Source organism: Chelonoidis abingdonii, chromosome 6 (assembly GCF_003597395.2).
Source record: "Chelonoidis abingdonii isolate Lonesome George chromosome 6, CheloAbing_2.0, whole genome shotgun sequence".
In the NCBI taxonomy this organism is placed as follows: domain Eukaryota; kingdom Metazoa; phylum Chordata; order Testudines; family Testudinidae; genus Chelonoidis; species Chelonoidis abingdonii.
Genome location: NC_133774.1, coordinates 95,247,186 through 95,268,501, shown reverse-complemented (window position 1 = coordinate 95,268,501; position 21,316 = coordinate 95,247,186). Strand labels below are relative to the sequence as shown.

Here is a 21,316-nt window from a genome sequence, read left to right as displayed (position 1 = left end):
AAAGACTCAAAAAGTAATAGCAAAATTTTTTTTTTAAGTACATCAGAAGCAGGAAGCCTGCTAAACAACCAGTGGGGCCACTGGATGAAGGTGCTAAAGGAGCACTCAAGGACATGATAAGGCCATTGCAGAGAAACTAAATGAATTCTTTGCATCGGTCTTCATGGCTGAGGATGTAGCGGCGAGTGCTTCTGTCTTTGGTGGCAAGGTTTATTACCCCCCGCTGAAATACCGCCAAAGACCGTCTGGGACTGAAGGGCTCTCTGCCAAATCGCCCCCGAACTCCTGGATGAGTACATGTTAAAAAAAAAAAAAAAAAAAAAAAAAAAAAAAGCGCCCCCGCTGTGGCGGTCCCAATATTTTCTCCTTAACATCTGGTCACCCCAGTGACAGTGTAAGAGCAACCAGCTATTGAGGCGTAAGTTACACAAGATACTGAAAAATTTATGACATTCTGATAGTGTTCAAGCTCTAAAACTGGTATTATTAGGGATAGGAGAAGCATAGTCAGGTGAGCTGTTGGAACTGCCATGCCAGAAGACAGGAAATAAACTGACTGGCACAGGAAGTAAATGAAGTAGATTTCTTTGACTCTTCTTGTCAAAGAAGGTTGTTTCCAGCCTGGAGTAACTGGAAGAAGAGAAGGAGTAAGCAATCAGTGTTCCCACAATGGAATGAGAGGCAGAATGAATGCTTATTTTGATGTAGCTTTTTAGTGATTATTTTTATTATTATATGCAGAAGAAAACAATACCAAAACAAATTACATGCTTGAGTGAAATATGCTGCCCGAGAGGAACAAATGGAACACTAATTTATACAGTATGTGGATGTAAATGTTTGTCAACAAAAATAAAGTGAATAAAAATATTCATTTCAAAAATAGAAATCCCCTTGAACCATAAAATGAAATGTTGCATAACAGGGAACTTTGAATTTCAAATGAAAGGTATTTGTATTAAAACCACTAAGAAAGAAACACTAGAGAAATAGGATACAATAAATAGGGTAAAATAAGCTGAGTGACTGGGCAACAAAATGGAAGATGAAATTCAAGGCTGATAAATGCAAAATAATGCACATTGGAAAACATAATCCCAACTATACATATAAAATGATGGGGTCTAAATTAGCTACTAGCACTCAAAAAAGAGATCTTGGAGTCACTGTGGATAGTGAAAACACTCTGAAAACATCCACTCAATGTGCAGCGGCAGTCAAAAAAGCTAACAATGTTGGGAATCATTAAGAAAGGGATAGATAATAAGACAGAAAATATCATATTGCCTCTATATTAATCCATGGTACACCCATATCTTGAATATTGAGTGCAGGTATGGTCGCCCCATCTCAAAAAAGATATATTGGAATTGGAAAAGGTTCAGAAAAGGGAAAAAAAAATATTAGGGGTATGGAACAGCTGCCGTATGAGGAGAAATTAATAAAACTGGGAGTTTTCAGTCTGGAAAAGAGACGACTAAGGAGGGATATGATTGAGATCTATAAAATCATGACTGGTGTGGAGAAGTAAACAAGGAAGTGTTATTTACTCCTTCTCCTAACTCAAGAACTAGAGGTCACCTAATGAAATTAATAGGCAGCAGGTTTAAAACAAACAAAAGGAAGTATTTTTTCACACAACATGGAACTCTTTGCCAGAGACTGTTGTGAAGACCAAGACTATAAGAGGGTTCAAAAAAGAACTAGATAAGTTAATAGAAGATAGATTCATTTATGGCTATTAACCGGGATAGTGCCCCTAGCCTCTGTTTGCCAGAAGCTGGGAATGGGCGACAGGGGATGGAACACTTGATGATTACCTGTTCTGTTCATTCCCTCTGGGGCACCTGGCATTGGCCACTGCTGGAAGACAGGATACTGGGCTAGATGGACCTTTGTTCTGACCCAGTAAGGCCACTCTTATGTTCTTATTTATAAACAGTTTAAAAAATATCAACTGTCATGCCTATAAATAACGCTGGATATACATTTTTTTCCTTCTCAGATTTCAGAATCATTCTTAGTATCTTCATTAGAATCATAGAATATCAGGGTTGGAAGAGACCTCAGGAGGTCATCTAGTCCAACCCCCTGCTCAAAGCAGGACCAATCCCCAGACAGATTTTTACCCCAGTTCCCTAAATGGTCACCTCAAAGATTAAACTCACAACCCTGGGTTTAGCAGGCCAATGCTCAAACCACTGAGCTATTGACCCCCTGCCCCTTAGTCTGGATTGCTTTTGGTAGGCATCACAGAAACAACATACACTGCAATATTCTTAGTCCATATTCATTCATGTAAATGACTGATATCAGTTCATGATTACGTTTTGCACATGATTTTACACTAGGTCCCAATTTAGATTAATAGAAGCGTGCATCTCTGTCTCAATGATACAGCCTCACAATCCTTTCTGCATGCTATGGCTGTGCTCTGAGATGAATATGAAGATTTGTTCAAATGTTGGTGGATGGATGTTTCTCTCTAGATAGATTACATGATCTATTTTAACTCAGCTCCTCTAATTGCTTGTGTAATATGAGGCATGAAGTAGGAGCTAGTGCCAATCCCTTCTATATTTGCTCCCTTATACTTAACAGTGCAAAATAAAATTGGGGAGGGATATGAGTGGAAAATGGACATGTTTGAGGAAACATGGAATTAAGCAAATTCCTTAGCATACTTCTGCAGCACTTAGCTACATTCTTTCCTTTTTAGCCTTACTTCCACTATTAGGTAAGAATAATTTGGCAGCCCACTGCAGCACACATTGTTGCCAGATTGGGTCCAATGTGCTCCCTGTTCTACTCATTATTTTATCTTGCACTTATATATACACAAAACCTCACATCTCTACTGTGCAGGACCAAGCTCTCCCTCTCTCTCTAAACAGACATTTAATGACTTTTATTCCCTGTGTGATCAACTGCATAATTCAATTTTGTGAATCTTTTCAAAGGAAAACAAAATAAATTAGTTTTTTCGTGCCATCTTATTAACCTTCATTTGTAGTGTTTATGTTTACTAGTTCTAAAGGCATCTCTCTGGAGCCCTCATTACTATTGAGAGGTGTCCTTCAAAGACCACATTATACTTTATTTCATCCTTCTCTATAGTACTACTGTTGCTCAAATAAAAAGTCTCCATTACATATTAGAAAATAGATACTAAAAGTTAAAATTTATAGCAGTCTTAATACTAGAAAAGGGTTATATACAAACAGGAAAAAAACAGAAAAAGAAGATAGGATCCAGACCTGAAAAAAATCCCATAAATTCCTAAGAAAACCCAACATTTACAGGTATGTTAATACACAAACACACTAAGTGTGTAAGTTAAGGCAGTCCTATCTTCAAAGAAACTACCGAACTCAGAGAATTGATAGGTAAGATCCCATGGGAAGCACATTTAAGGGAAAAAAGTTCAGGAGAGGTGGTAGCTTTTTAGAGAGACGTCGTTAAAGTCACAAGAGCAAACTATACCAATGCATAGAAAAGATAGGAAGCATGGTAAGAGATCATCCTGGCTTACTCAGGCAATCTTCAATGACCTGAAACTCAAAATAGAGTCATACAAAAAGTGGAAACTAGGTCAAATTAAGAAGGATGAATATAAATGAACAACACAAGCAGGTAGGGGCAAAATTAGAAAGGCCCAGGCACACAAGATTAAGCTAGCTAGAGACATGAAGGGTAACAAGAAAACATTTTAAAAATACTTTAGAAGCAAAAGGAAGTCCAAAGACAGGATAGGACCACTACTCAATGAGGGAAAGAAAATAGCAGAAAACAGAAACAGGGTCTCAAGACATTCTCTCAAACAAACTAGGGTCATGTGGTCTAGATGAAATGACAATAAGATGGGTGCACAACCGGTTGAAAGACCGCACTCAAAGAGTAGTTATCAATGGTTTGTTGTCAAATTGGGAGGGCATATCTAGTGGGACCACACAGGGTTCAGTCCTGGGTCCAGTACTATTAAATATTTTCATTAATAACTGCAATAATGGAGAGTACGCTTATAAAATTTGCAGATGACACCAAACTGGGAGGGCTGCAAGCACTTTGAAAGATAGGTTTAAAATTCAAAATGAGCTTCACAAATTAGAGAATTCGTCTGAATTGAACAAGATGCAATTCAATAAAGTAAAATGTGAAGTACATCACTTAGGAAGGAAAAATCAAATGCGCAACTACAAAATGGAAATAACTGTCTAGGTGCTAGTACTGCTGAAAAGGATCTGGCTCTTGAAGATGACAAACTGAATATGCATCGTCAATGTGATGCAGTTGCAAAAAAGGCTAATACGATTCTGGGGTGTATTAACAGGAGTATTGTATGTAAGACACAGGAAGAAATTGTCCCACTCTACTCAGCATTGGTGAGGCCCTGCTGGAGTACTATGTCCAATTCTGAGCACCACAATTTAGGAAAGATGTGGGCAAATTGGAAAGAGTCCAGAGGAGAGCAACAAAAATGTCAAAAGGTTTAGAAAACCTGACCTATGTGGAAAGGTTAAAATAACTGGGCATGTTTAGTTTTGAGAAAAGAAGATTGAGGGGGGACCTGATATCAACCTTCAAATATGTTTAGGGTTGTTATAAAGAGGACAGTGATCAGTTGGTCTCCATGTCCAATGAAGGTACGACAAGAAGTAATGGGCTTAATCTGCAGCAAGGGAGATTTAGGTTAGATATTAGGAAAATCTAACGATAAGGGTAGTTAAAGTCTATAATAGGCTTCCAAGGGAGGTCGTAGAGTCTCCATCATTGGAAGCTTTAAAAACAATTTGGACAAACACCAGTCAGGGATGGTCTAGCTTTACTTGGTCCCACAGTGCAGGGGACTGAACTGGATGACTTCTCAAGGTCCCTTCCAGCCCAACATTTATTTGATTCTATGAAAAGACAGCCATGGCCAAAGTATTAAATGCTTTTTTTGTTTCAGCTTTCACCAAAAAGGTTTGCAGTGATCAGATGACTAACATAGTGAACATCAGTATAAATGGAGTAGGATCTGAGGCTAACATAGGGAAAGAACAAATTGAGAATTACTTAGACAAATTAAATGTCTTCAAGACAGCAGGGCCTGATGAAATACATCCTAGAATACTTAAGGAACTGGCTGAAAAGATGTCTGAGTGATTAGCAATTATCTCAGAGAACTGGAGGATGGGAGAGATCCCAGAGGACTGGAAAAGGGCAAATATAGTACCTATCTACAAAAAAGGGAATAAGCACAACCCAGGAAATTATAGACCAGTCAGCTGAACTTTGATACCCAGAAAGATAATGAAGCAAATAAAAACACTGATTTGTAAGAAAGATAAGGTGATCAGTAATAATCAACATGGATTTTTCAAGAACAAAGCATGTCAAACCAACTTAATATCCTTTGACAGGGTAAGAAGTCTTGTGAATAAGGGAGAAGCAATAGCTGTGATATATCTGAATGTTAGAAAGGCTTTTGACATAGTCAAAAATTGTTGTAAACTCCTCAAATGTAGTTAAAGGTCTAGATAGGGGCAACTCGTATCCAAATTCCACAACAAACTATTTCATTTGTAAATATTAAAAACACATGATTTTTATATTGTTACATATCTCTTGGTACATGTACTGGGATATACTGGCCCTTTAAGAATAGATGGGGCCAGATGACCCCATTTCCAGGAAACTGAAACAAAGACCCAGGAAACGGCTTTGAAGACAGGAAGCAGTCCTGGGGAATTAGTAGATGGATTGGGTGGCAGAGGACGGGACATCATACCTTTAGGGGACTAGGACCAGGAGCACTGTACTGTGGGGGGGGGAAAGGCTCTCTTCTCTTCCAGCCAATTTAGAAGCGCTCTCTAGAGGAGGGCAGCATATAGATAACCTTCTCACTCAGAATAAGGGAGAAGATAGTAGAAGGAAGCTAGAGCCTGAAGGCTGAGCTCCAGAAAGAAACGGCTATGAGTGGTAAACCTTGAAGAACAGATGCTGGCAGCAGAAGAGCTCTGTATGGGTAGCATAAGAGCCAGAAATAGCTGTGAACTCTTGGGTTGCATTGCTGAACTTTATTTTTGAGACAGTAAGTACTATGTGGAACTGTTTGTGGTCATTAAACCAGCCACAAGTGGCGAATGGTTCTACACATAAGAAGGGCTGTGTAAAGCTCATACAGGGCCCAGGAGTGAGAAAGCTGAGGGAGGGCACTCTAGGGGGAGCTCTGGCCATGGGATGGCACTCAGTAAGTGGAAGCCCTGTTACACTGTGATTTCAAATTAGGAACAGCTCTTCCAATTGATTAATCTCAGTTCTTACCCATAACAAATAGTCACTTTGACCGATAAAAGAGATAAATTTCTGATTATTAATGAAAGTAGCTAAGGGAAAGAGCCTGACCAACAGGGAGTTTAGAAAATTTATTCAAAGCTACTAAGGTAATCTGGATGAATAGGTGATTTTTTTAATTATTATTTCTGGTGACCTAAATTTCATTTTAAACCAACAATTACTATGAATAGCTATGAACATCTGGGGTTCCAGTCTTGTTCAAGTTTTACCTAGTGTTTGGACTGTCTATTACAGGGGTTCTCAAACTAGGGGTCAGGACTCCTCAGAGGGTCATGAGGTTATTACATGGGGGGTCATGAGCTGTCAGCCTCTACCCCAAACCCCGCTTTGCATCCAGCATTTATAATGGTGTTAAATATATTTAAAAGTGTTTTTAATTTATCAGGGGGTCACATTCAGAGGCTTGCTATGTGAAAGAGGTCACCAGTACAAAAGTTTGAGAATTACTGGTCTATTGTTAACCTAGTTGATCACATCTTTTAATTGTGACTGACGCATGATAATAAGACAAATTAGGGAAAGCTAGTCCACCCCACTTTGTAGGCTTATACAGAACTTAAGAACTCACCCTTTGCTTGTATGTATTACATAAACTTTAACAGCCATCCGGCTATGTTTTTAATGTCATGATAAAGACCCAGTCGCAGAATCTTATCACTGATGAAGACGTACAACTCAGAAAATGTGCAGATTGACTTTTAGAGCCCAGGCTGAACTTGCAGGGCTGGCAGTTAGGGGAAAAAAGTGTGTGAAAATGGCAGAAATTTAATATGCAGTTAGTGATGGACAAACATGGAACTCCCACGATGCCATTTTTACATGTTACTTTTCAGAGAAGAACTGCTCTTCAAGTGCTTTTTGTAGTGAATTGAAATGTTATCTGATTTCAACAACTTTAACTCTTCTGGGGAAATATATTCACAATAACTTTAGGGCAATGAACTTTGTCTTCTTGTCTATCACTAGCCCGCCGTTGTTGACACTATATAAAATAATAAAAAAGGATTTTCAGAAATCAAACCAGTGATTTTGGATGTCTTTTATCACTTATTTTCTATATTAAAATTTTAGATAAGGTATGTTTATCTAGAATGCAAAGAAATAGCTAAATAATGGACTTTTACATTTTAAATTACAATTTTTTAAACCTTTGCTTATTCTTGTTTTTTCTTTGCAAAGAAGAAGGTGCTAAATTGGATTGCTAAGAAATCTTGTGGGAATGTCTGAGAAATACATTAGAAAAGGTCTTGTGCATAAATATTTTGCTGGAAGACACATTTTATATTTCAGAGTTTAAATATGGTGTTCTACTAAAAAGAACTGTTACAATAGTTGTGCTGTTTCAGTAAAACTTGAACATTCTTGATGGCACTTGTCTCTAATGCGATAATTTTTAAAGACTGAGTCCAATCAATTCCATGATTTCAGAGAATATTGTAAGCATCAGTGGGAAGAACCCTATTGATTTTGGTGACAATTGAAAAGGAACAATAGAAAAGTCTGATATCCATACTTAGTGCTGCAGGCAGTGCATTCTGACATCAGAGGTAACTCAGCCAAGTTATCACTCCCTCTCCCTCCAGTTTATTTGCATACTTAAGAACCATTGGTTGAAATGAGTCAGTAAATTAAACAGCAAGTTGGCATTGAAGTAGTTTGACAGATTTGGGAGGGCACAGGAATTTCAGACTAGAATAGTGGGGGCTGCTTCAGATCAAGAGCTATATTGGCTGAATAGGAGTGAGGCTGGAGATTTTCATTTTGGCTCAATCCACTCTATGCCTGGCTCAGACAAGATAATTTATCTTTGCTCAGTCAAAACTGTTTTCGATCATCTAAACAATACCAATGTGGTGCACTGGCAAGGGGAGAGATGATCAAGGCAAGAAGTAGGGTTAAGGTTTAAGGTTATGGTTACTGGAGGAAGTGAATAATGACAGCACTATGCTGTAAAACAGGTATAGCAATAGAAACTGCATTCCTGTCTCTTCCGCCAGCTCAGCCATAAGCACCAAAATAGGTGACTTTCTAGTATCTGTGAAAACTCAGAATTTAGGATCTACTGTCAATTACGCCTTCAGTTAAGGCACAATGCTACTCCAGCTGAAATATGTCAGAATTTAACCTATGCTTCAGAAACCATCAACTAATACTTTCGAGCCATCCAGTTACGACTCTGTCTTTGATCTTCCTTTAAGGAGGATGATAGAGAAGTTGCTGGCTGAACAACATCCCTTGTATCACGATAGCATGGGATATTTTCAGGGGTGAAAGCAGGCTGGTACTGGTAAGAAGTGGCCGCTGGTACCGGCCCATACACAGCCGACAAAGCGCTACTGTGGCAGCACTTTAAGGACCCTCCTTAAAGCACTGCCGTGGCAAAGGACCAGAGGTGAAAGTAAGGCGGTAAGGAGTACCAGTGAAAAAAGGTGCAGCAGTGTACCAGCAAATAAGTGGAGCATTCAGTACTGGCTTACTTTCACCTCTTTTGGCTGCATAACAAAAAGTCCAAATGCAAAGCTAATAAAAGCTTGGAAAGGGAAAACTCACTGCCACATTAGTTTCTCTCCTCCCTCCTCCTCCAGCCAGGCTGCCGACGGGGCTCTGCTCCGTCTTCCCCCGACCCTCGCACTCAGAAGGGGCTGCAGGGGCTCCCCTCTAGCTTGTAGCAGGGAGCAGGGGGACTGGCTGAGGGAGAAGCCTCCCCAGGTAGCCTGACCCCCCAGCCCCGCCCCTTCCACCCGAGACCCCACCCCTTCTGGAGGCCAGAGTTGGCCCCCATACCGGTAAGTGCTTAATGTTACTTTCACCCCGGGATATTTTTGACATCATGACATTTTTTTTAATTTGGTTCATGTCCTGACATTTTAGATTTAGGTATAAAGAAGAAACTATTCTAGGCTCTTGATGATTTGATAACTTTTAAAAATAAAAATGAGAACTGGTCAGAAACTTTTTGACACAGCTTTTTTTTCGGGGGCGGGGTGGAAAATGCCAATATGTCAGAACTGTAACTTTTAGCAGGAAGTATCTGTTTTGATTAAAGTTTCATCAGTAAGATCAGGATGGGCACAACTAGAGAGAAAACAAGAGACAAGAGATCCAACTCAGAATAGCTAATATCCTAATGTTTACAGCACCCATCTAAGATGTGTGAAACCAAAGTTCAAGTCACTGCACCAAATCAGGCAGAACAAGGACTTGAACATGGGTCTCCCACTTCTAAGGTAAGGGTTCTTACCACTGGGCTATTAGTTGTTTTTCTTATTAGTTCATGAAAAATTTCTGATGGTCTCAGTTTTATTCCAGTGGGGAAAAATTAATTTCAAAACTGAAATCTTTCATGAAATAGAACTCTTGTTTTCCAGTCAGCTCTAATTAAAACCCATCCAAAACCAAGATGATGCTCCGTAACATATCCTGACCCACATACATGGGCATGGGCTGTCTTATTTTATGTTGTACAGTACAATAGTGCCCCCAATCTTTATAAACAAACAGATTAATAATTTAAAAAAATACTCTAACCTCCCCATGAAACTCAGTTGAGCCTAAAATCTGCATATACATACAACATTTGTAGTACGCCCTGAAGGTAAACCAATAAGGACTATTTCAAATCAATTTTGAGGGACCTTCATGGACAAAACTACACAAAAGCAGCTTCCGGGAGAGATCCAGTTTGAACACGTCTGCTCATTATAACTGCAGTTGTATTACTCAGGAAAAAAAGGGAGTCTCAAGTAAGCAGATGCAAAGCAAGTAAGATAATGTTAGCATCTCGTCTGAGTAAAGAATGTCAAATGGTTGTCCACCATGCAGATGATGTTTTTGTTGCCATTTTCATGACGTTATTGACCCATCTGTGGATTGGTTTAGGATGAATCTATGTATTTCCTTCAGTTAAGTTTCAATCAGTGTTTATAATAATTAAATATAACACACAAAGGCCTCCCTCAAGGTTCAGGTTTAATCAGCAGGACGTATACACGGTCCATTTGCTTGCCTCCCTTCTTTCCCCAGTTCCCTGTCAACCTCCCAGTCCTGACTTTTTTGAGAGACGGGAGGGGTGGGGGTGTGGGCGCGTAAATGTCTAGGGACAATTCTACCCCACAGCAGACATACATACATACATACATACATAAATAAATAAAAATAAGGGTTCCTGGCCTCTTAGCCTGGGTTTCCAGGAAGATGTTTATTCCCTCATAGATGAAAAGGTGGTCGGGTGGAAGGAAAGCTAACAGGAAAGGCATTGCTGTTTCCTATCCTGCCTCCTCATTAATGTAGGGTATGGTAGGTGCCTTCCATCTCCCATCTACTATGCTGAATCCTGGGCAGGATTACCCCTCCTCCATAACACATGCAGTATGGCTGCCGACACCACCTCTCTTGGCTGCCATGAGGGAATCCTATATTTCTACTGGTGACAGCGTGAGTTTTGTCTGACTCAGGAGCCCCGAATAGGACATTTAATAAAGAGTCATATTTATTTTGGCTCTGTGCAAAGAAAGGATGTATAATATCTGAGAAAATGAGATACTAATTTGCTGTCTGCTCAGTGTAAAGGACACTTTAATACAGCTCCAGGAAAAGGGCTGTCAGTTTCACCTTTTTATTTAACTCTCTCTCTCTCCTTCAGAGAAACAGTATTTCTGCAGGAAAAAACAAAGAATACATTTTGCAAGGACACATCACTACACTATAAAAACAAACACTAAGCAACACAAGCATGAGATGTCATTTAAGAATGATGTAAATACTATAGAAATGTGGGAAGATAATAGTTTGCTAGACAAATGAAATGCTGTAATCAGTTTTAATTTAAAAAGCCCTAATCTAAAACAGTATCATTCACTAAAAAGAACAGTTATTTATATCACCATAAATGTAAATATACAGAAGTTTCTTCTTACTCAAACATAGCACACGTGATGTATTACTTTATTTTCTAATAAAATTCAAAGATGCATTAATTTTATTAGAAAATAGCAATTCTCTTTAAAAATCACCATATCATACACATACTTAATGAACCAAATATAGATTCACTGATTTATCTTTAGCCTAATTGCCACAAAGTGAATATTCTGTTTAATTTGTATATATCCAGGATGTCTGAAAATTGTTTTCATTTACCAACACAGAAAAAAAATCCTTGTATATTTGAATGTATATCTGAAATAAAACTAAATGCAGCAAACTCTTAGTAAATAGCATCTAGGATAATTGCATAGGGGACATCATCTCCCTGGGTCTGTGCATGGAGGGATATCTGTGTTCATGGATAAGCTCATGACAGCCCATCTTTAACCTCCATCTTTTTACTCCTGTAGCCAGTATTGCCAACACCAGGCCTTCAAAATTAATAAGAGCACCCTGTGAGCAAGTGTGCTGGTGCAACAGCACCCCGTTTGGTCAGATGGAGTGTTGCACTGAGTCTGCTCAATTTGGTGGGGTGGTCAGTCAGTTCTTCTTGCCTGAGTCTCTATGGCAGTCCCATTCTGGGCTATGAAGGGTGCTAGTTTCAATCCCGCTGGGGTGTTTGGATTTTCCTCTTATACTTGGCAAAGTCAGCTGGTCCTGATAGTCAGAGGATCTGGAAACCTCTTTGGTTTTTAAGTCTCTGAGTGGCCTGTAGGGGAACTCAAATTTCTGTAGGTTTCTCCAGCTTGTAGATCTGATTGTGCCTTCTCTTGGTAATGTCTCTGGACAGCTACTCAGCAGCTTGCTGGCATGAGTTTCCTTCTCCAGCCTGCTTGCTCCACTGGCAGCCGCCTTATCCCTCTGCTTCTCAGTTCTTTTATTCTCCGAGCTGTTGTGGGGTTACCAGTCAGTACTGGTGGTAGTTCCTCCCCTTAACCATTGTTTGCCAGGCCAGCATGGGGCCTATACACCCTATGTCACACACACCCAAAAATCACAAGAATAGCTTAAAATCATTACATTTCTTTTTGCATGTCTTCTCATTACTTTCATCTTTAGGAAAAAGATGCCAGCTCCTGAAGTGCGTGTGAGGTCAATTTTCAACCTTAACCCCACTCTTTATCGCTCTCTCACACACACAGCCGTCTTGATTCACTGTTCAGAGAGGACTCCACTTACCCTCTCAATTCATAGTATGTGGGAAGCATCTGTTCTCTCCCTCCTATCTATACTGGATATGCAGCTGCCCCACATAGATTCTCAGTCTATGATCCTTCACAGTCTCCTGTTCACATTTACATTCACATTTTGACGACTCCTCCTCTACTCACACATCCACATCATTCCTAAATTCTGCCACTTCTTTCTCAACAGCTCCAGAATCTGTTCTTTTCTGTTTCCCAAAACCACAAAATCTCTTATTCACATTGTCTTTTCATCCTGTCTGAATTACTGCAACTTCCCAGGCTCTGGCCTCCCAAACACTCACATTGCCTCCCTTTAGTCTATACAAAATGCTACTGCTAAACTCATCTTCCTTGCCAATCAAGTTAATCATGTAACTCCCCTTTTTAAATTCCTCCATTGGCTTCCCATAAGATAGCAAGAAGCTTAAATTTGATATGCTATCACCTTCAAAGTTCTACATAATTCCGTCCCACATTGGTTATCTTCCCTTGTCAAGGTTTGTATTGCCTATGTCCCCTGGGCTCTGCCACATCTCCCACCTATGTCCAGTTATTTGTCACATTTCACAGAATCATCTCTGTACCTTCTTTCATGCAACCCCTTATGCATACGACATGACCTCCCTGAGCTCATTTGCAAAGTCGTTTTTATGTTGGATGGATTGCAATATGAAAATACACATTCTGGAGATCAAGAGCAGTGTACCAGTCTTTCAGGTGTAGGGTCGGGATGATTATTGCTAAATTCCATTCTGAACTTGCCCCTTTTGATGTAAATGGTCAGTGCCCTGAGATCTAGGATAGGCTAACGTCCTCTCTTTTTCTTGGGGATAAGGAAATACCTCAAGTAAATTCCTTTCCTTTTTACATGGTGTGGTCCCTCCACTATCGCACTGGGAGCTAGAAGTGACTGTACTCCCTGTTCAAATCTGCTGCTGTGAAAGGTGCTCCTGAACTGGGGGTTGGGGAAGAAGTGAACACAGAGGGTGGAATAGGGAGTGATATTGCATTGTATAACCCACTACACAAACTCTTGTATCTTTGGTCTATTATTGTAATCCAGAAGTCGTGGAAGTGAGACAGTCCATCCTCAATGGGAGGAGATAGGTTAGAAATATCTTAAGTAACTGGTAAACTGCTTCCAGGCACTGAGTCAATTTTGTTGCCTGGAAGATGAAGGAGGCAGGGGCAATGATATGTCAGTTAATGATGGGTTTCTTCCAGAGAATTTTTGCAGCTCCCTGAGAAGTTGTGTGAACCTGAACTGATGACACACAGGCTGCTTTTGGTACATTTGAAGTGTTTGCATTTTGGGGCTGGTGTGTATACTCAATGAGCATTGCCCTAGAAGATCATGGAATAAATTACAACTCTCAAAGGGCAAGTCCTCAATAGTCATTTGTAATTCTCTAGGGATATCACAGAAGGAGAACCAAGAGTAGGATCTGTGCATTAGTATAGTTGTTACCATCGATTTAGATGCCGTATCAGCTGCTTACAGAGCAGTCTGCAATTATGTTTTCACTACTAGCTGCCCTTTAAGATGGATGGAAACTCCTCTTTAGAGTTTATAAATAAATTTTTGCTTTGTATTACAGTGTATGAAATCATACCTGGCTAATACTTCTCAGTAATTAGAAATCCCCAACTGCAGCCTAGAAATGGAACAAGATTTTCTGCCAAAAAGGTCTAATCTTTTAGGTTCCTTATGCTTAGAGTAGATCCTAGCTGAGTCTGGCAAGATCTCATTTGCAGTTGTAGCTACAAGAGATCCCAGTATTGGGTAAATATAAGGTTACACAGACCCAGTGGATAGTACCCAGTAATGTCTGTCTGCACATTTCAAAGTGCAACCCAGTGAAGCTGGCATCTGCCACAATATTTTAGCAAAATCTAAAAGAGAGCCAGACATCCTAGTACCAAGTGTGCAAGATGTCCAATAATCTATGTGGCCTGTCCTGAACTTCATCCACGGGGATCCCGAGTGTCAAGACTTGTAATCACCAGGAGTAGAAGTTGAAATTTCTGGAACCATTGCTTCATCTTGGGATGAAAATATTGTGCAGCGATGGACAGTTCTGTCTCCTGCAAGTCTCGTCTAGAGGAGAAACCTCCTGAGATGGTTCTGGCTGTTATGGGGGATATAACTCCATTTTCAGTTGTTCAGGAAACAGAGATCTGAGTCTTGTACAGGTAGTTGAAACAGGTCTTCAATGCTGAGGTTATCCCCAAGGCATCCAAAAATTCCAGGTATACTGGAATGTATAAGATGCTAAAGGCCAAGGAAGTGGATACCAGTGGTCAGGGTGCCTTTATGAGATCCTTCCATAATAATAATAGGAGCCTCTCTTAGATGCTTTCCAGAAAGCCCAGACAACTAGGATCTTGTAGAAGGCTCTCCTCTGTCCCACAAAGCTTATGAGGTAAATGAATACCTCCTCACTGAATGGCAGTGCTGTTCCCACTGGTGTAGTGGGAATTTGCATGGGATATACTTTAGTTAGTACCAGTGCAGTAGATGGTACTAGACCTAGAACTAAAGGTGGTGCCAACAGGAATAGTTTTGTGGAAGCAAGAAGCAGAGAGTCTGGTACTGATGAAATGATAAGTTCTGTGGTAGCAAGATATGGTCTTGGTGACAAAAAGTTTAAGATGGAAGCAATACAAAGGGAACAGGCATGAGAGCAGGTGGTGCCACAATATATGATCTTGGCGGCATCAAGATACACCAGTCATCAGTACTAATGTTGCCAGTACTAGGGTAGTCAGTGCTGGAGGCTTGGTCATGAGATCCCAAAATGGCTGATACGGTACTAAGTAAAATATGAGGTAAGTCCAAGTCCCAGTCAGCCCAAGCAGGACCAGGATGGGTGCTCAAGACCCCCCACTCCTCTATTTATTTATTTATTTAAGTTTAGAGGCACTATTTACATCAAAAAGCCTTGAAATCTTCTGAGGCCTAGATACCACACTTGGAAAGCGTGATCTCTGCCTCTTCTCCTTCCTGTTACATCTGTCTCCTGATAACTTTCTCAAAGCAGAAGACTTGATGGCTATTTCAATGGTCTAAGAAGATAAAGCTGCAGGAGCCATTCTGGAAAACCATTCATCCTTTTTAGCTTCCAGAGTTGAAAGGCCAGAGTCCAAATGTGGACATATCGACTGTTCAAATAAATGCTGTGAGGTGAGATTCTCTGTCACACCAGTCAAGGAGAAACATCCTGTCTGAACTTCTTTCAGCAGCATGACTGCTTCTCAAGACAGGTGATTTTGAATCACATGGATTTATGGTCAGTCATGGTGCACAGACTGCTAGCAAGTACCTCCCATAAAGAAAAAAATGAAAATAAGCTCCCAAGTGGAATTCTAAACAGAAACTATCAAAAAACCTAAACCAAACCTCTTACCGCTAACTAAAAACTACATAAGTAGGGGCATGAATAGAATGCCTTGTCTGTTTGTACCCTAGTGGAGTGGCAGGAAGCAGGGGAGCTGTGTCAGTACTGATCTCTTTGAGGTGATGGGGCCCTTATGCATGGTTGGTTCAGTGCCATATATTACCATAAGTACCAGATGACGCTGCACACCAAGAGACTTTTCAGAGCAAGGAGCATTAAAAGTCTCTTTAGTCAGTGCAGGAAGCTCAGTACAGGAGGGTCTTGGAGCCTCAACTATATCTATACCAGGATACAATGTCTCCTTGCTAACAGATTTCTGAAGCGAGTTATCCCTTTTCTTCAAAGCCTCTCTATCAGGAGGCTTATGTCTCATCTTTTTTCAGGACTCTGAGCTACTCTCTGGAGATGTGGCATGTTTCTTGTCCCCTAGAGTGGAGTGATGGAAGTTGAAGGGATGCTCTAGACTAGTCAAAGCTGCTGAACAGATAGGGGAGTCAGGCCCCAAGTTGGAGGAGGTCTCATAGAATGCTCCATGAGGAGCAGCTTAAGTCTGTCCTCCTTCAGTTTCCTGGATTTGCTTCCAAATCCAATGCAGATCTTGCACATTGATGGGATATTTATCTCCCCCAGATATTGGAGACAACTAGAATGAATGTTGTTGAGGGGTAAATACCTTCTATGGGTCAGGCAGCATTTAAGACCAAGGGTTTGGGGCATAATCATCAAGAAAAAAAAACAACGCCTCAAACAAAGGAAAAAGCTCTAAGTGAGGTGGGAAGCCTGACCTCAAAAAAAATGAGGGGACCCTCTAAAAGAAAAACAAAAACAAAAACAAAAAAGTGTGCAGGTAAGTTCAAAAGTAAAATAAAGTTAATAAAAAATACCATAAAAATAAAAGATTAAGGCATGGACAGATGGATAAGACTAGGAGTACACTAATCCACGGATACTCCAGAGTTCCTTTCAGGCAATGGGCAGCTGAGAAAGCAGGTCTGCCCTGCCCTCAGATCAGAGCAAGGCAGTGTACAGAGCACAAGCAGCACAGACCATGCAGATATCGCTACCAAAAATCTCTCACTTGAGGTGCACATGCACACCTAAAGTGAAGCACCCGTAGGAATAATTACGAAAAGAAGAACGAAGGTTGATAGTGGCCTACAAAATATACAAACTCAAATATTGTTACATAGCTGCAAAAAATAGACCAATGTGATTTTCAGATGCCTGCATACACTAAGGCATCACATTGGAACAGGCAGGTAAGAGTCCACTGCAATCACACCTAGATTATCGTGTTCTGTTCTGGACACCACATTAATAGAAAAAAAACTGGAATAAGTATAAAAAAGCTACACAATTGATGATTGAGCTAGAGGGATTAATTTATGAGGAAAAATTAAAAGAACCAAATACTTACTATACATTGGCTAAGCAACAGCTAAAAGCAAGAAGGAGACAGAAAAACATAACTATCCCAAATAATGAAAGATCTCAACACTAAGGCCCCAGCTCAGGAAAACCACTTCGAGACATTCTTAACTTTAAGCACATGCTTAAGACCATCCCTATTTAACAAAGCATGTAAGTACACACTGACATCCTATTGACTTCAATGGGACTTAAGTACGTGCTTAAGTGCTTTGCTGAATAGATGTGATTTTAGGCATGTGCCTAAAGTTAACTATGTGCTTAAGTAGTTTTGCTTAATTAATATCCTAGAAGGGAACAGAATTATTCCATGTTATACATAGAAATATAAGCAGAAGTAATGGGATAAAATTAAGAGAGAGAAAGTTAGGTCTGACTATCAATAAAAATTGATCAACAATGAAAAGTATGAGACAAGTCACCTGGGATTTTAAAACTAAATGTGACAAAATACTAGAACCTGTTTACTCCTGGGAACAAGATTGCATTGGCAAGAAAACAGATCTAAAAGGTCCTTTCCATTTCTGATGCACAGTTCCCAGTGCAAGATAACATCAATGTCATCCACAATCTCCAAAATACTCATGACAAAATTCTGATTTATTTACATGTATGAGAAAAAAAAACCTTGGACACTATTTTAAATACAGGGCACAACTCTTGCACCTAATTACCTATTCCCCAAAATCAGTTCAATTTACACTGTAGATCTTGCACAGGTTCAGCTGCTGAAATGAATTCTAGGGTCGGGCTTTCAAATCAAGGGTGTCATCAGAGTTTAACATACAACTTCCTAACAAGAAAAACACTGCTAAATTGCTTATGTTTCTTGCCCAGTACTCTTCATAGGGGCTGTGAAAGAATCTTCAGGAAGACTAGAATAGAGGTGAAAAGTAATACTTGTTTTGCAATTATTTTACACTGATTCAATGGGGAAAAACAAAAAAGGAAAAGATCTGGCTATTAATATTAGGAATATTTTCCTTATTAACCTTTCACATAAATTAATCTGAATATTTAATAATTTAAATTATGATTTTACATGATTATATTATCGATTATTACTACTTTATATATCTCTGATAAATGTCTTGATGATCTTATTCAAGGAATAAATCCTAGAAGCAATGTGTTTTTTAATGTAGCTCTTTTGATTTAAGCAAAATAAAATGGATAAAAACAGGCAAAAGAGTTCATTTAGCAGACCTATACTAAATCAGTCCTTCATTATATTTGAGGAAAGGCACAGCTGTGACTTGACTATTCATGTTTTTTTCCAAGACTAACAGTCACCTACCTGCTGCTGTACTGGTACTTGCTGTACTACCTGCGTGGGCACTGCTGCTTGGCCAGCCACAGATGTCTGTAAAGTCACTGTTGAACCTGTGTCCGACACAGTCTCTGATGTCTGCATCGTGGTCTCTGAATAAAATTAAAACGTAAAATCAAGTTTACCACATGAACTTTTTTGCTTGTTGTCACTTATACTTATGTTAATCTTAAGAGGGTAACATTTGCCCAAATTCCAATCTGGGGATTAGCTAAAAGATTTTCCTCCCTGCCATGACATGGCTATGAGCACATTTCTTTCGCCCGCCCCCCAGCTGCTGTATCCTAAAATATAAGAAAATCTGTATGTAGTGTTATACAGGTTATGGCTCTACTTATGGCCTGCTGCACAGAAAAAAAAAAAACAGAACTGAGTACTTCAAGCTTTAGATGCCAACAATAAGTAATATTTCCTAGTCTACCTACCAGCCTGCTTTATAATAGTGTATGTTAGTTCAGTAGCAAGGTTCTTTTGAACCTATTTACTGCTGTGAAGTAAAGAACTTTTAGAGAAATTAACCTGATTCTTCTCCACTTGACATGGGATAAATTGGCTTCAACTCCATGAAAGTCATTGGAAGTTATGCCATGGTAAAACTTATTTCAGAGGAGAATCAACCCCTTTATCTTTGCATAATAGTTAAATCTGGACACTTGAAGCTATCTATACAGTGGACAACATAATTAGCCCTAGAAACTGTATTTTTTATTTCATTTTTATTTAGCCAGTATTAAACATGCTTCTTATAAAGCCTCCAATAACCACTGTATTGAACTGAACACTTCAAACACAATTTATATTGACTGTCCTTAATTCTAGAGAACTATAAGTCATTTCTACAAAAAGGTATTTGTAAATGATGGTTTATCCCATATAGTCAGTTTTCAGAAAGTACTGGCATAAAATGAGCAAAGTATATTGAAAAAGTTCAAGGAGTAAAATATGTAATACCAGAAATATTTTTTTTTAAACTTTTTTCTTTCTGAAGAGTCACCATGTGGAAGACATTTTTCCCCCTAAGAATGCAGGCTCAAAAACTTACAAATTTAAATATTTAGGGGCATCTTCTGCTCTCACTTATGCCCCAAATATCTCTATTATTTAATAATCTTAATGAACAAAGATGTATCTGACTTATTTGTAGTCTATTATTCAGGCAGGAAATCAATCATGAAGGAACAAATGTGGAGACTTAGAAATGAGTCAGTCCTTAGTCTGTAGCTGATTCAGATAATTTCTTAAAGCCAGTTATTTCTTGCTTCAGAAAAGTTATAGTATAAACCAGGGGTCGGCAACCTTTCAGAAGTGGTGTGCTAAGTCTTCATTTATTTACGCTAATTTAAAGTTTCGCATGCCAGTAATACAATTTAATGTTTTTAGAGGATCTTTTTCTATAAGTCTATAATATTTAACTAACTTAATGTTGTATATAAAGTAAATAAAGTTTTTAAAATGTTTAAGAAACTTCATTTAAAATTAAATTAAAATGCAGAGTGCCTTCCCCCTTCCCTCCCTCAGACCGGTGGCCAGGACCCGGGCAGCGTGAGTGCCACTGAAAATCAGCTCGTGTGCTATCTTTGGCATACGTGTCATAGGTTGCCTACCCCTGGTTAAACAAACAATCTATACGCAAATGCAAAATTATACATCTAGGAACAAGAAATGCAGGCCATACCTACCAAATGGGGGTCTCTATCCAGGAAAGTATTGATTCTAATAAAGAATTTATGGGTCAGAGTGGACAAGCAACTCAGCGTGAGCTCCCAGTACAATACTATAGAAAAAAGGGCTAATGTGATGTGTGGATCTGTAAACAGGGGAGTAGTAGGTAGAAGTAGGGAAGTGATTTTACTTCTGCATATAGCATTGGTGAGACCAATACTGGAATACTGCATACAGTTAAGGTGTCCACATTTTCAAAAGGATTTTGAAAAATTTGAGAAGTTGCAGAAAAAAGCTACAGAAATGATTCAGGGGCTGAAGAAAATGCCTTACAGCGCAAGACTTAAGAGCTCAATCTGTTTACCTGATCAGAAAGAAGACAAGAGATGACTTCATTACAGCATATAAGTATCTTCATAGTGAGAAAATATCAGATACTAAAGGGCTCTTTAATCTTGTAGATAAAGTCAGAACAAGAAGCTGAAGCTAGAAAAATTCAAATTAGAAATAAGGCTTTTTTTTTCTTTTTCTTCCAAATAGTGAGTGGGATTAACCAATGGAACAAAACTACCAAGGGAAGTGGTGGATTCTCCATGTTTTGACATCTTCAAATCCACACTAGATGTCTCTCTGGAAGACATACTTGAGTCAAAACACAAGTTATTGGACTCAGTACAGGATAACTGGGTGAAATTTAATGACCTGTGATATACCAAAGATCAGACTAGAACATCTAACAGTTCCCTCTGGCCATAAACTCTAGAATCTATAACTAAAGTACTGTGACTGAGAAAAGAAATACTAGTATCATCACCTATAAATAAAATACTTCCTTCACAAATCCAGACTATTGGATCTTCACATATGACTTCAAGCGCGCACACACACACACACTACGGCCAAATGTTCTAGAGAAGGTTGCAATGGGCCTGCATCCTCAGTTTTCCTCTGCCTGCACAAAATCATATGAACATGATGAAGTGAGGAACAAGGGAAGGCAGAAGCAGTACAATTGGAAAAGTCTTTAGAATCTTCTAAATTATCTT

At 39.3% G+C, this 21,316-nt stretch overlaps 1 protein-coding gene across 8 annotated transcripts in view; it reads right to left on the bottom strand.

The window, feature by feature from the left end:
- RFX3 (regulatory factor X3) overlaps positions 1 to 21,316 on the bottom strand; it is a 249,966-nt gene that overhangs the window by 100,146 nt on the left and 128,504 nt on the right. For 5 of the 8 annotated variants that reach the window (XM_032801796.2, XM_075067261.1, XM_075067262.1 and 2 more), the window contains one exon: positions 18,576 to 18,700. In XM_032801796.2, coding sequence (XP_032657687.1) covers positions 18,576 to 18,692 — 117 coding nt within the window. In that variant the 5' untranslated portion in view covers positions 18,693 to 18,700. Of the gene's footprint in view, positions 1 to 18,575; positions 18,701 to 21,164; positions 21,223 to 21,316 lie in introns of all 8 variants that reach the window. The other 3 variants (XM_075067257.1, XM_075067258.1, XM_032801794.2) reach the window with 2 other exon arrangements.